At 32.4% G+C, this 14,116-nt stretch overlaps 1 protein-coding gene across 2 annotated transcripts in view; it reads left to right on the top strand.

Annotated features, from left to right (window-relative positions):
• LOC119831751 (high affinity cAMP-specific and IBMX-insensitive 3',5'-cyclic phosphodiesterase 8-like) overlaps positions 1–14,116 on the top strand; it is a 136,201-nt gene that overhangs the window by 27,871 nt on the left and 94,214 nt on the right. For both annotated transcript variants that reach the window (XM_038355238.1, XM_038355237.1), the window contains exon 2: positions 923–1,242. In XM_038355238.1, coding sequence (XP_038211166.1) covers positions 990–1,242 — 253 coding nt within the window. In that variant the 5' untranslated portion in view covers positions 923–989. The remainder of the gene's footprint in view (positions 1–922; positions 1,243–14,116) is intronic.

Genomic DNA, 14,116 nt, shown 5'->3' with positions numbered 1-14,116 from the left:
CAAACACACACACATCCTTACAAACTTTCGCATTTATAATATTAGTAGGAAGTTTTTTTTAATAAGAGCGGGTAACCGCTGGTGATTCTCTTGATGATAAGCGATCACCACCATCAATGAAATTTGTAGAAGTGGCACCTGTGCTCTCTAGCACTGAGATAGTAATATTTAAAAGAATGAATGAATAATTAAATAATTTATATCATTAATATGTTTTTCGGAATGAAACGATGAAAATGTTTTTCCAGGAGCGTTCGAAAGAAATAAATATAGCACGTTTAGAACGACCACTTTTTTTTTTCATATATATATCGCGGTGAACAAATGAGCTTTGATTAATCAGACATACTTAGTTTTAAAATTCCAATAATGAACAAGTAAAATTTGGAAAGATTTTTTATAATACTCGCTAAACCTTTGGAAAAGCGATTGAAAAACATTATTGATTATTGTTCGAAAAAGGCACAGATCACTGTTTCATTATTAGTTTCCCCACATCATTGTTTACCTTTCAATTAGTACTGATTGATTTGGATCTGTTGTTCAATCAGTTAACGGACTGGATTTAAGATAAACATCCGTTTTCAAGTCGAAACTAATTAATGATTGATTATTTACGTATATACGTATTTTTCTATGAATACAAAACTGAAACTGATCAACAAAATATTCAATGTTATGTTATTATATATACATATATAATATGAATCAGTAGGAACACACTCTATGTTTGTTTTGAAACAAAACAGTTTTGAAAGAACATATTTAGGTGCTATACCTACATAAACTTCATACCGACATTTAAGATTTTATAGGCGATCAAAAATGTTGTACTTAAATCCTTATAGAGATATAAATTTAAAATAGTTAATAGATTAAAATGTCGACGAAGTTATATTAAGTGCATTTCTCCTTGTTACAGGCAAGGACAATGCTACCGAAGTGTGAAAGTGCTAGTGCCAAAGTGTAGTTAGTGCCAATGTAACAAAATGGGATGTACACCAAGTATGCTTTTGGACCATAAAAGCCGTCGCCGCGACAGCACCGGCTCGCAAGAGGCCGCGCTCGCTAAGGTCGCTCCAACTCCAGTCTGCCAGAACAAAGCGGTTCAGGCCGCCAGAGCACCCAGAGCCTCGCTGGAATCCGACGGCTTCAGCATTCAACTGTCGAGCAAGAAAGACAGCTATGTGTCCCAAATGGGCAATAACTTCGCCACACAATTGCACATCAAGCGCATATCTGGTAAGTCATGTTATATCATAATGTTTTATGCTGGATTAGCGATCGAAGCAATATTCACTACATATAACGACATCAAAGAGTTTTGTCTTAAATCTAATACTTTCTAGGTAAGGTCAATGGCAGGAAGAATAATTGTAATATAAAAATAAAAAAGAGCATCAGATGGGACACACAATAAACTTATAAGTATTTTATTAAATGCAAACAAACATGCAAGATTTAAATAAACTAACATAATATATGATATAAATATTCCAGCAGTTGTAGGTTCTCAATCCTTCAATAAATTCAGCTACTACAATCTACGCACTTATACGTAGCGGAATAGAGATTATTCGTAGCAGTGGAACTCATCGCAATTTGATCAAATAAGTATTACCAGTTGAATCGATGATTGAAATTATTTGACCAAAGGTCTATTCTTACGTGAACATTTTTGTCGTAACCTTGGACCCTTCTTACAGGCTAAATGCCGGGTGATAGCGATAGAATTTAATAAAGTCGTAGCGGCCTTCGGACAAATAGTACAAAAAGCAGAATACCTGGAAAGTCTTGAAGTATTTCCATTTTATTTGTAAGTGATTCTTCGAAACATATATCAAAACGATATTAGCATTTATTATTTGCTGTTGCGTAAATATGGCATAAGAAATTAAATATAGGTAATTAATACACTCGATAATCCTATATAACCTAAAGTAGTTACGCAAAAAATGTTCAAAAACTTCTAAGTGCTACTTTACATTGGGATTTTAGCTAGTTGGATAGAACTTTCCAGAATTTTCCATATTAAGGATCCAGTATTTCTACGTGAAATTCCTCGTCGATGTTGTCATTGTCTTTAAGCACTTTGTTTCTAGTCTTAGTTTCAGTGTTGATTCTACTTTTAAATTGTTTTTTCTTCAAGACGTCATCGATTATTTTCGCAATTATACTTTTTACGGGTTCGCTTTGACACCTCTGTTTGTTTTTGAAGGGGCAATACTGCAGAGTTTTGAACTGTGAAATAATTTTTAAGATTTCTTTTATTTTAACGGTGGGGACGGGTTTGGGTAAATGGTAGTCCCCCCAGTTGGTAATATAAACTTCTTTTGGCATATTGAAGTCTCTTATTTCGGAACAGGACATAATAGTAGAAATATATACGATGACAAAAATTCGGGATAACTGCAAAAAAACACATTATATATCAATAAACAAAACTATAGTTATATATGTAATGCATAAGTCGGTTCATTTTTTTATATTTTCACTATAATTCATAATACTTTAAAATAGTCAATAATCACGATAGCGCAAAACACGGTTGTATAATCATTTTATCAGTTTATAATAATTCACGTTCCTGCACATTTTCCACTCATTTTAATGTTAATTAAATAAGAAACCTGAAAGAGTAGAGCACAAGAACTAAGGTTTACTAATAAATTATGAAACGTTAATTAGTAATTTTAATTAAATTCAGTGCATGTAATAGGACAAACTAAATTAGTTTAAGACGGAGGAAAACAAATTATATAAGTGATATTAACATGGTATGGACATAAATAGTATTCCCATAAATTCGGAAATAAAAATCAAAACTATAAAATTATTACATATTATAACAGTAAAAAACAATTAAGTGAATTTTTGAATACATCTTTTTAATTAATAAATATGTTCTGTTTGTTATAAACATTGTTAAAACAGTGTTTAAAAAATGTTTCAAATATTTTTCGGAAATAATTCGTGTGAAGTTTTGTTCTAATAAACATTAAAATCGTAAATACAATCATAGGTACATTTTACATACCAGAGTGACATTCATCACGCCAACCTGAGAATGGACACCGATAGCAATGTAAATTGATCGAATGGTGCTTAATCAATTAGGATCTAATTCACTGCGGTCAGTTAATTTCACACTTGATTCACGAGCTATAATGACATTTTCCGAGTAAGAATTCTATGAGACAGTTTGAATTTTGTTAACATGTTTTTAAAATAAATACCTCAAAAATGGTAATTAAATTCGAACAGCATGTAATGGATCATATAGTGAATTAGAATATTGAATATTTTTATTCTTAACAAGCTACTATATATTTTAATTCTGAACAAGTGACGTCACAAAGCTATTGATCCCACTACCCGTTGCCCACACAGAGCCTACACGATGTCATATTTCAGTGATACTCTACGGGGAGTAGGCTTAAACGCGTGGCAATATTTATGGATGACCCCGTAGCGAACAAATATAAGTCGCTACGACGCGATGTAAAGAGGTTCTTACGTTATTGAGAATTGTAATTTTTGTAAAATTGATAATAAATTGTGGTAGTACTCTCTACTAATTACTACTAATACAAAATACTAATTCAGCATTTAAGGAAAGTTGCAAAATGGGGGAGCCTTTTTACCTGTGTATTATACCGTCCAAATACTTATGTTTAAATGTTACATTAAAATGCTTCGAAATCAAATCGTTATCCTACCCAATAAACAAGCACAGATACAAAACACGCTTCGTTAAAACTGGAGTAAGTTTTCGTGTCAACAGGCTGTACATGGGACAGATAGGAATACGATACATCGAGTAGAGATAAGCTGGGCCCTAACTGAGGGGCTCTTATCTGTATAGGAAGCCGTTTTGTTTCACACGTCAACTGTTTTTTACAAGCTCCTATTAGCTCTAGTATCTAGGTAAAATATGTTATTAGATAATTTAATCTATGTGCCAGTTTATTTGTGTTTTTTGTGTTGCGTTTGCGTTCGCTTCTTTTGTGTTGGGCTTGCTAGCCGTGGATGCTAAATGTATGTTTCTGTGTAGAAAATCTGGGCACATAGAGGTTGTTATGTTATAAATGTAATGGGTCAAGATATACCTACCTATATTTTTCCAGGTATATACAGTTATAAAATCGTGTATTTATTCTATATTTCATTTCAAGAAACAATTAGTTGTCATCACATTTAGCCAAATTGTTTAGAAAGTATCGCAACAGTTCGCAACACTTCAAAATAAAAACCTAGATACTATTTAAGTAATTTTGCTTGAAGAAATATGAATGATTTTATCAATAAACTTTTAGAAAACGTTTTTAAGCTCTGCCAATGTGGTAAACCCGCCTTTTAGCATCAATTTAACGAACACGACCCTGATTTCCGATCCTCCAGCTAGCGGAAAGTGGGCGTGTGATTCGATGACATTCTGGAACTATTAAAGCGAATACAGAATATGGTAGAAAAGATTTCAATCGAATGTGGGTATTTATACTCCGTATAAAAGAAGAAATAATATACTCAACTGTTATAATATACATTCTGGTGAATGAGCCGCGTATTAAATTTATCAAATTAGTTATTATTAAAGAGTCTAGATATTGAATCAAATAGCTCAAACGTTTTTAATAAAACATAATTCCTTTTTTTAATATTTTATTTCATAATAATGTTTTTTTTTCAAGCCTTAATATGTATAATTATTTATAATGCTTTTAAGAAATAGCATCTTGTTCTATAATTCTTACAGTAATAAAGGACACGATTTGTTATTGTGCTCTCAAATTTAACCATTTTCGAACACAATACAATAAAATACTCATATTTATATTATTTTGAACCAATAAACGCATTTCAAATACGCACAAAGCCTCGTAGATACGGAGCTTTGTTTCAATATTCACTCAACGTTCCGTATTTAATATAAAACATTTCATCAAACTCGACAACTCGTACAAAATATACATGCCATAATATTTATTATTGAACATTTAATTAAGAACGAAATTTCTTTAAATATTGCATTAATGTTATGCTATCCACGAAACTCGTTATTGTATAAATTACGAATAGAAAGAAAACATAATGAATGCATAATTTAATTCCTTTTCATTAATAAATCAAGTCCAGTGAAGCCGAAAATAATTGAAAAGAATCGTTGGTGTTGGTTTATTATTCAAGTATATATTGCCTGTCGTAACGTAATTTAGTTTGATTTCATTTGGACTATTTGATTGTTTCCTTTCTGTACATACTTATGTTTCTGTTCTGTATATGTGTTCTGTCAGCACGAACTGGCCAGCTTGCACCGGGGAAATACCTCCAAAGAAAATCGGCGAAAAATAGCAGTATGCTACTGTGTTTCATTCGGTGATTGGGGGAGGCGGAAAGCCTTCACAGTCCATTTCTTTATTCCCGCTTACAATCCTGTCAAGAGAACAATACTACTACTATATAATACATAAACTAAATTGTGACTACAATAAAGTACTTAGGTAAATAATGTCATGAAATATACATTACCTATCACGTCACTCCACGATAGCTTTACCTAAATCCGATCAGATTTCTGGATCATTTTGTGAGAAATTAGTTGTTTTATTTCAGCCTGTTTCAATGGATTCATATTTCACGTAGGTGTTGAGTGATGAGAGGTGTTCTTATTGCTTGTGATTGATAGATCGTGTGCTATTGGGTGTCCCGTATTTACATACTTTTTACGTTACGTGATGTACAATTAAACTAGAGGCCTACATATATTTAGGTTAAAACCTTGTGCTATGTGTGGATCAATATATTTAGTATAATCACAACTACGCTTCGTGGTAACTCTTAATATCTCGATCTAACAGATATTTAGCGGTTCTTATCTCTTTAGTATTTGAAAATTTTAATTTTATTTTATTTTGTCCTTGTCGTAATCACCTTAGATTTATGTGCATCAAGATTCCTAGATTTGAATTGAAAACAAACTGTATTCTGCTTTTTAGTCTGATTGATTCTCGAATCATCGGGAAGCAGAAACGTGAATGGTAAACTTAATTATCTAAATTTTAAAAGAACGTTTCAATTTTGATTCAAAGACGCTTCGGTATTCCGCTTTGTAAGCAGTTTTCTTATATTTTTAATGAAATAAACGAAAGATAAGCCTACGTTTTCCGCAAACTCGTTACGAAAAATTGTTATAGATTTGACTTTCCGGTATTAGCTTCGTTTATTGAGATTCCGTGAAATATTTTATTCGCTTTTGTAAGACCTTTGGTTTGTTTTGTTTTGCATAGCTTTTTCATTACGTAGAAATTATCCGATTGCAATAGTTCCACAAAATGGCTGACATGACTAACAGGAAACTGGATTTGCTGTGAATATCGAATATTGAATGTGTTTCATTTAATGGACTAAAAATATTTGATGCGATGCTTGTATCGAAAAATGGATATCATTTTATAAGCGAAAGCTTAAATAGAAAACTACGCTTTTATACGGAAACTAAAACTTTGTTATTATACGTAATATAAACATTAAATATTATTCAAAAACATGCACTAAAATTGAGTACATAAGCCATGTGAAGTAAAGCTTCCAATTGACACTTAAGAAATAAAAAAATAAACAAGATATCTTTGACCACCTATCGTTCATATCTTAAAATTCAAGGATTTATCAACCTTGCTACCAATTTTTCGTTGCGATGAAGTAATGACGCTCTATACGTCATACTAACTCGAGATAAATGCCATTTTAAGATAAAGATGAAGGATTTACAAGTACATCATAAGCTAGATAAACCGTTGCGATGGTTCGTCTTGTTTATGACTAGCAGTCTCCAGCGGCTTTCCTCGTATGGAACATGTAAAATGTAGATTACTTATATTATCCAGACTATATACCTATAACCAGCTTTCCGCCCGCGGCTACGCATCGTAATCAAAGGAGAACCCGCATAGTTACCTCGTACTTGGGATATCCAAGATGAAAACCTATCCTCGTGTCTTTTCTTAGGTCTCCTTTCAGTGGTTCAGTGGTTGAGGCGTCAGGAAGTGACAGTTAGACAGAGTTACTTTCGCATTTATAATATGAATGGATCAATTTAATTTTTAGTTTTATAGCATTGAAATGCTTTATAAATGAGAAATTTTTGAAAGAATTTGTTTCGAAGAAGAAGAAGATCGATTTGTTTTATCTTTCATAACAATTTGTTTTGCAGTTTTGGCATGATTGAGTAACTAATATCCTCACATATTCCTCTTATGGGTCCTAAAAATTATCCAAATTTCCCATTTACAATAGTCTTGTATAAGAACCGACCGTCTCCTTGGTTCAGTGGTTAACGCGTGAGCGTAGAACCGAGGGGTCCTGGTCCTGTCCTTCAATTCCCGGTGGGGACGTACAAAAAAAAAAAAAAACGTCTCGGTCTGGCAGGACACAGAAGGCTGATCACCCACTTGTCCCTAAAGAAAATCGATCAGTGAAACGGATGTACATCATCTGCCCCATACCCCACTAGGGGACACGGGACTTCACTTGTATAAAAATCTATTTCACTGTAATTTTTCCAAAAAGATGTCCAGTTTAGCAGCTTTTAAATGTGTTTTTATGATATCCGTTGGAGCTTGGAATTTTTTCTTTCTTTTTCACAGATTGTATTACTTTCAAAGTTTCTATTCTATTCTAGATTTTTTTATAAGAACTCAACAATTTACCTGAAACTCGAGATTTCTAATAGGTAGAATGTTGGCTAAATGCTAATCCATAAATTATATAGTTATAAGAAAGAAAGAAATATAATCTATCTTCTTTCTCTATAAACTTTTATATGACACAAATTAGGCACTTTAATTTAAATATAGTTTTTATGACCACCTAATGTACCTACATATAGATACAATGTAAATCCTACAATATTAAATAAGTAAATTATAACAGAATAAATATACATTGAAATTGGTACTCAATATACGTTTCTCGTCTATTATTCTTAACCTATTATTTCATAAACCTGAGAACGTAAAAGAAAGCTAAGAAAGAAACGTTAACCTCCAATTAATATATCTGTCACATTGTTATATAATTTTCAAAAAGGTTTAAACAAATTCTAGATTCACGCGATCCGTAGGCTTTCGTTATTTTAGTGTCGTTTAAACCATATTTAGGTTAACCGAGCGCCAAAAATAGCTTGCCGACATAACGACACGTCATAGAAGTTATCGTGTTACCCATTATCATTATCACAGTAATGACGCACAGCTCACCGGATAATTTGTACTTTCGTCTGTCTGTAATTTAATATTAACTAGGAAAATTACATGTGCATCGCGGGAAATTGGGTTTACGGTGCGACCGCGAAATTGTTTTACGTCCCAAATTGACTTATGGCGGCGCGGCGTTTTTTCACGGCTTTTCCCCCGGTTTTTAGTTGATTTGTTTGCGTATTCTTTCTGTGTTATTGTGGTGATTCAGTAATGGGCGTTGACTTGTGAGAGCTGTTTTTACTTACACAATTAAGGATTGGTTGTAACGTCTGTTTTTCTTTAAACAAAATACACCTAAAAATTCAAATAGCTACTTATCTATATTTGAAGGTATAGAGGGCATTGAGTGTATGAAGTTACTACTTATGTTAAATAACTTGGTAAAGAAAGAGAGAGCGAGAGAGAGAGAGATAGAGAGCACAATTTTGAGTATTGAGAGTCGGGCACACTTCAGTACGAAATGGACCAGTTCACACCGGAGAAGATTCCAAACCCCCACAGTCCACAGAATATCGGCGTCAAATAGAATATTATTATGTTTCGTAGGGCGAGTGGAGGGCTCAAAGTCCCGTGTTCTTTTTCTTATTCTTACTAGCCTACTCCTTTATCTCTATCGTCAAATAATTTCCTTATCCTTTTACCTCATAAAAACGGGCAACGCATTTGCAGTAATCCCGTTTATGGGCAATAAGTGGTCAGCTTAGCATCAGGCGAGCTACTTAAGAAAATGATTAAATTTTGCATCCAATATCAATATTCTGACTTAGATATATTCAAATTATTATAACAATGGTTTTAAAGTACAAATTAATATAATATCGTTACAACCTACTACTACAAACATTCATACATTATGAAGCGGTCTTTATCAAGATAATAACACTAGAACGGGACTACGTAGACAAATGCAATGGATCGTAAATACATATATGTAGATAAATATAAGTAATCTACACGTAGTTTAGGTACGTCAAAGAACGAACTACAGATTTTATTGCTATTAGCTGATACGGAGTATGGATTATTTCGGTTGAATGATTTTTATCAGACCGACACGTATCGTTATATCCACATGCAAAGTTCCATTGCATCTATGCTTCTTTACTTATTATATATAGCCGAAGAGTTTGTTAGACACGCTGGTCTCAAGAAGTACTGGACCGAATTCGAAAAATCCTTTCACTGTTAACATTCCTTTGTTTTTATACAATTTGTTTTCTATTTATTTGGAAATTTCTCTAAGTAGAAAGATTACACAATAACCATTTTCGTTGTTGAAATCGTTTACAATCTTGGACAAAGAACCAAACACACTAAAACACATTCAAGACGCGTTTATAAGCGGGAATAATAAACGAATAGTTACAAAATATCATTATTTATTTATAAAGCAACGCAAATCCACTGTGGAAGTGTGCTTTATTAATCGAGATCACTGAAACTTCAAAACAGCCATCGGGTCTTAGTGACTGAGCAGTGAGCATCTCAGTTCAAATTGGTTCATGATCCTGCCAATGCACTGACCTAATAACGCATCTGAATGCCCACGCGTTTTATATTTATTTTTACCTTTCAATTGTCGTAAATGTAAGGTTATGAATCGTGACGACTTGCAGTTAATCAGGGTGAGCGACGGTACCCACAATCGACGTGCTTTGGTACATTTTACTGAGAAACTATGACACTTTCAGATTTCTCCTTATTCCTTAAACTACGCGAGTGAAAAACTAGCAACACATTGCTCATAAGAATTCTTCTATTTAAAGAACTTAATATAGTAATTACACTATATATATATATATATATATATATATATATATATATATATATATATATATATATATATATATATATATATATATCAGCTTTTGATGAAATTTGGTATACAGACAGGATATGAGCGGACTTGGGTGATAGGATTAAATGCTCCCTTGGGATAAAACAGGATCCTTGATATCCGGGCGGAGCCGGGACGAGCGTCTATCATTTGATATATGCAAAAATTGTTTGTGGTTAAATTTACTCTTACAGTTAACATTTTATAGTTAAAGTACATTTTAATCAGTCCTGATACTTTACTAGGTTACACAGTAAGGTTTGCACTGCGGTATTACATTAAAATGTGCTAGCAATTATACAGTATCCTTAGGAGATTACAATGGATGTAATTGGTTCAGGGATAAATGAAAACCAGTATCCACATCCCGAGGGATACGTCAGTTCATTCTCAACTTGCTACTCTGTGACATTTCCTTTGGAATACAGTATTCAATGCTTTAAGAATATTTCATCCAGAATTACACGTATTGAGAATACGTAATTAATTATGTTAATCCATTATAACACAATATGTGATAAAAGTCCTTATTTATTAAAGTAATGATCCTTTTAAATGAAATCATAAAGTAGTAGCTATATTTTAAATCTCATATCAAAGACATAACATTTGAGAAAATTAAGGAAAAAACAAGAAATCTTAGCATGATATACAGTATTTTTCATGTAACAATTTCAGCATTAATCAGTTTATTTCAGGTTTATTAATATACAAATACAAATCTCTTTTAAATCATGTTGTGTCCTAATTATGAGCAAACGATTTAGAATAAATTTAAATATCACGAACGATATTACATATATTTTATATAATGAGCAAACATATGATTTTTTTATGGTGTGCGGTGTTATATGTTGAAATTTTGTTTACCCGTTTTCGTGTGTCTGCTGTGAATCGTAGCATCAAAGCGAATGAGACTAAAGTGATCGAAAAACGCAAGTCATTACGTCTAGCCGTTTCTAATTCTGTTTAACGATATTGGAAGCTTTCGTACTACAGATATTGAACATTCAATGAAACTGCCAGAACTTCTGTCAATTGTGTTGCAATAAATTTAAAGATTTAAATTGTTGTTTCGTTCATTATATTGAGTTTCAGAGGCGTTAAAATAAGGCGCTTTCGGGGCTTTTTTATGTTTTTCATTTATTTAATTATTTTTAACACAAATCTAAATCGGCTTTAAATTGTTATACTTAGACCAAATGGTAGGCACAAGCTTTCAAACAAAAAGTGTCATAAAAATTGGTTATCTCAGTAAAAAGTTATGAGCTCAAAAAAAAAATAGTCAAATTGATAATCTCCTCCTTTTTATGATGTCGGTTCATATTAAATCGGATTCATATAGTTTTAATGGCTTTATTGCATTCATTTATATCAAGTTAATATTTATGATTATATTGTTTTATTGACATGCTAACCTATCGTCCTGCGATTTAATGTGAACAAACATTGAAAAGTATAGAAAAGCGTTGAACTCATTTTATCGATATTAAATAATAACGGAGCGGTTTAAACAATATGCAACTTATAGATAGAGAAAAGATAATCGTATTTATATATGTTGTTTATTAAAAATAAAACGCAATATCTCATAGAACATACCACAGATAATATAATACTACACTGGGTTATACTTGATGTTAAATACTCAAAGGATAGAATAGACATCATTACAGTCTGAAAGCATTTCATCAATCAACATATTCAAATTGTGTTTCGCGATACATTCTCTTAAAATATAGACGACGCAATAAAACTCTCAAACACAATAACTAATTATCCCGCAATTATAAAGGTAAGGTGTTACCCAATTTCGTAATAACAGGTATTTTAATGTTATTGCGAAATTAATTTTCCCTTACATTTGTGTGGTTTGACAGATGTTGCTTTGATGTAACAGGCGTGTTTCATTTTCTACTCACGCTAATTAAATTTATTTTATGAATACTTTGATGCTGGAGTTGGCGTGGTAATACGTAGTGCTTTAATATTAGTTTTATATCTTCGTTGAGTTTGTTGGTGTAGTTTTATTTTAAATGTTCTTTGAGTCTTATTTCGTTGCCATTAAATGGAAAATACATGAGAGTTGGTATTATATATGAAGATTATCCAGCACACTTATAGCAGCTTCGCCCGTACATATGTTTGTATGTACCGAATCCTTTAGGCTTAATTTTGACCCACCTTAAATTAACAGATTTAATTCAAACTTTGTACCTTTAAATGAAATGAATTAATGAATGAAATGAATGAATATTCTTTATTGTAAATCCACACAACAAACAATAAAATAACAAAAAAAAAGGAAATGTCGTGCAAAGGGCGGTTTTATTGCTCAATGGCATTTCTTCCAAGGAACCCAAGCTAAGCGGAAGTAAAAAAATTGAAAATTCAGGAAGACAGTGTCACAGTGAAGACAGACAAAGAAAGAAGAAAATGAAGACAGTGAAATTCAGGAAGAAAGGACATAATGCCCTATTAAGAATTGGTGACAATACAATACAATAATTTCATAAGATCATATTTATATAATTAGCCTGATTAGAATCGCCAGGATTAAATAATTTTCGTATGTAGAGTGATACATATTTGTAGATTCTATCATAAAGCGCGTTTTTATTTTTATTTTATTAACGATATTATATACGTTAGTCTCTACACATACTAATGTTTAAAAATACATTACAATACTTTAGTCTGTCTGTTTGGTCATTCATGGTTAAGCAAGAGCATAAACTTGCATGAAATAAAACTCCGCGTCAAACTCAGGCATCTCTTTACCGAAAATAAAAAAAAAACTCTAAATGGGGAATAAATGTTCGTCTCTGGTTTTCACGGTTGAAACCGCTGATCACAACTAGTAACGTAACTCGCTAAAACATAAAATGTAAGTTATTTCGTTTATCATTTAAGATACAATTAATATGATAAAGGAAATATCATTTACAGAATGTTACTCGAATTGTTATAAACAAGATTAATATTTAGCCTTTTCCTTAACAAATTTTCTCGTTTGTGCTTCCCCATTTTAAATTCACTCCAAAAGTTATGTCAGAATCTGTGAATGTTATACCGTCATATCAAGTAGGGATGTGACTGACGTAGGCATACGATAATATTACGTTTACATGTCAAATACGCGCGTGGCCGCGGCATGCGCCGGCGCTTATCAGTCGACCTCCATACGTGCACCGTACCGCCGCTAACTCGATATATCGAATTATCGATAATACAAAGCATAAACAATTATATCGTGAAACATCGTACAATTGTGTTCGTGTTCCGTGCTACTTGACATTGACTGACATAAACCGACCGGTTGCTTTTCATTGATAATTATGGTAATTGCTATAGTAATAATGTGGTATAATCAAATGCGGATTAATTGCGAATCTAATCCGTCAACAATCAATCGGCTACGTATTAAATTGATAAAAGGACAGTAATCGCCTTACGTAGACGGATGTATGCTGATAATTCAGCGGCTTTGTAACAATATAGATGGCTTACAAAAGCGAAAGAGGAGATCGTGCGCATGCATTTTATTAAACGAACCGCAACTGTATACCGGCGATTCATATGACAGGCAATAACATATAAAGATCAGCATTAACTGTCAGCAAGCGTCTGGTGTCATGGGTGAAACGTTCCATTTGTGAATTAAATTTATCGATACAATTGAAAAAATGTGAAGCAATGTCGCATCCTTATCGTTTTCAAACTTTTCACTATTTTTTTTAAGTCGCCGCTATCAAGTAATCACGACGAAGTAATCATATCGTAAAAGAAACTATGTTTTAAGTGGATAATTACGAGGTGTAGTTGTGTGATTAAATGTTGTAATTAATGTGAAATTAGTGCGATGGAGGTGGATATTGAATATGAAGGTAAATGTTTTAAGCTTATATTTTAAGAGGTATAAAAAGATGTTATTGTAAATGTGACATGAAATTTTGTTTTAGAACTGAATTAAATAAAACTTTAAAAGAAAATTTAAAGCCCCATTAGCGTCCTTATGGTA

Source organism: Zerene cesonia, chromosome 14 (assembly GCF_012273895.1).
Source record: "Zerene cesonia ecotype Mississippi chromosome 14, Zerene_cesonia_1.1, whole genome shotgun sequence".
Taxonomy (NCBI): Eukaryota; Metazoa; Arthropoda; class Insecta; order Lepidoptera; family Pieridae; genus Zerene; species Zerene cesonia.
This window is presented reverse-complemented; position numbering and strand designations above follow the sequence as displayed.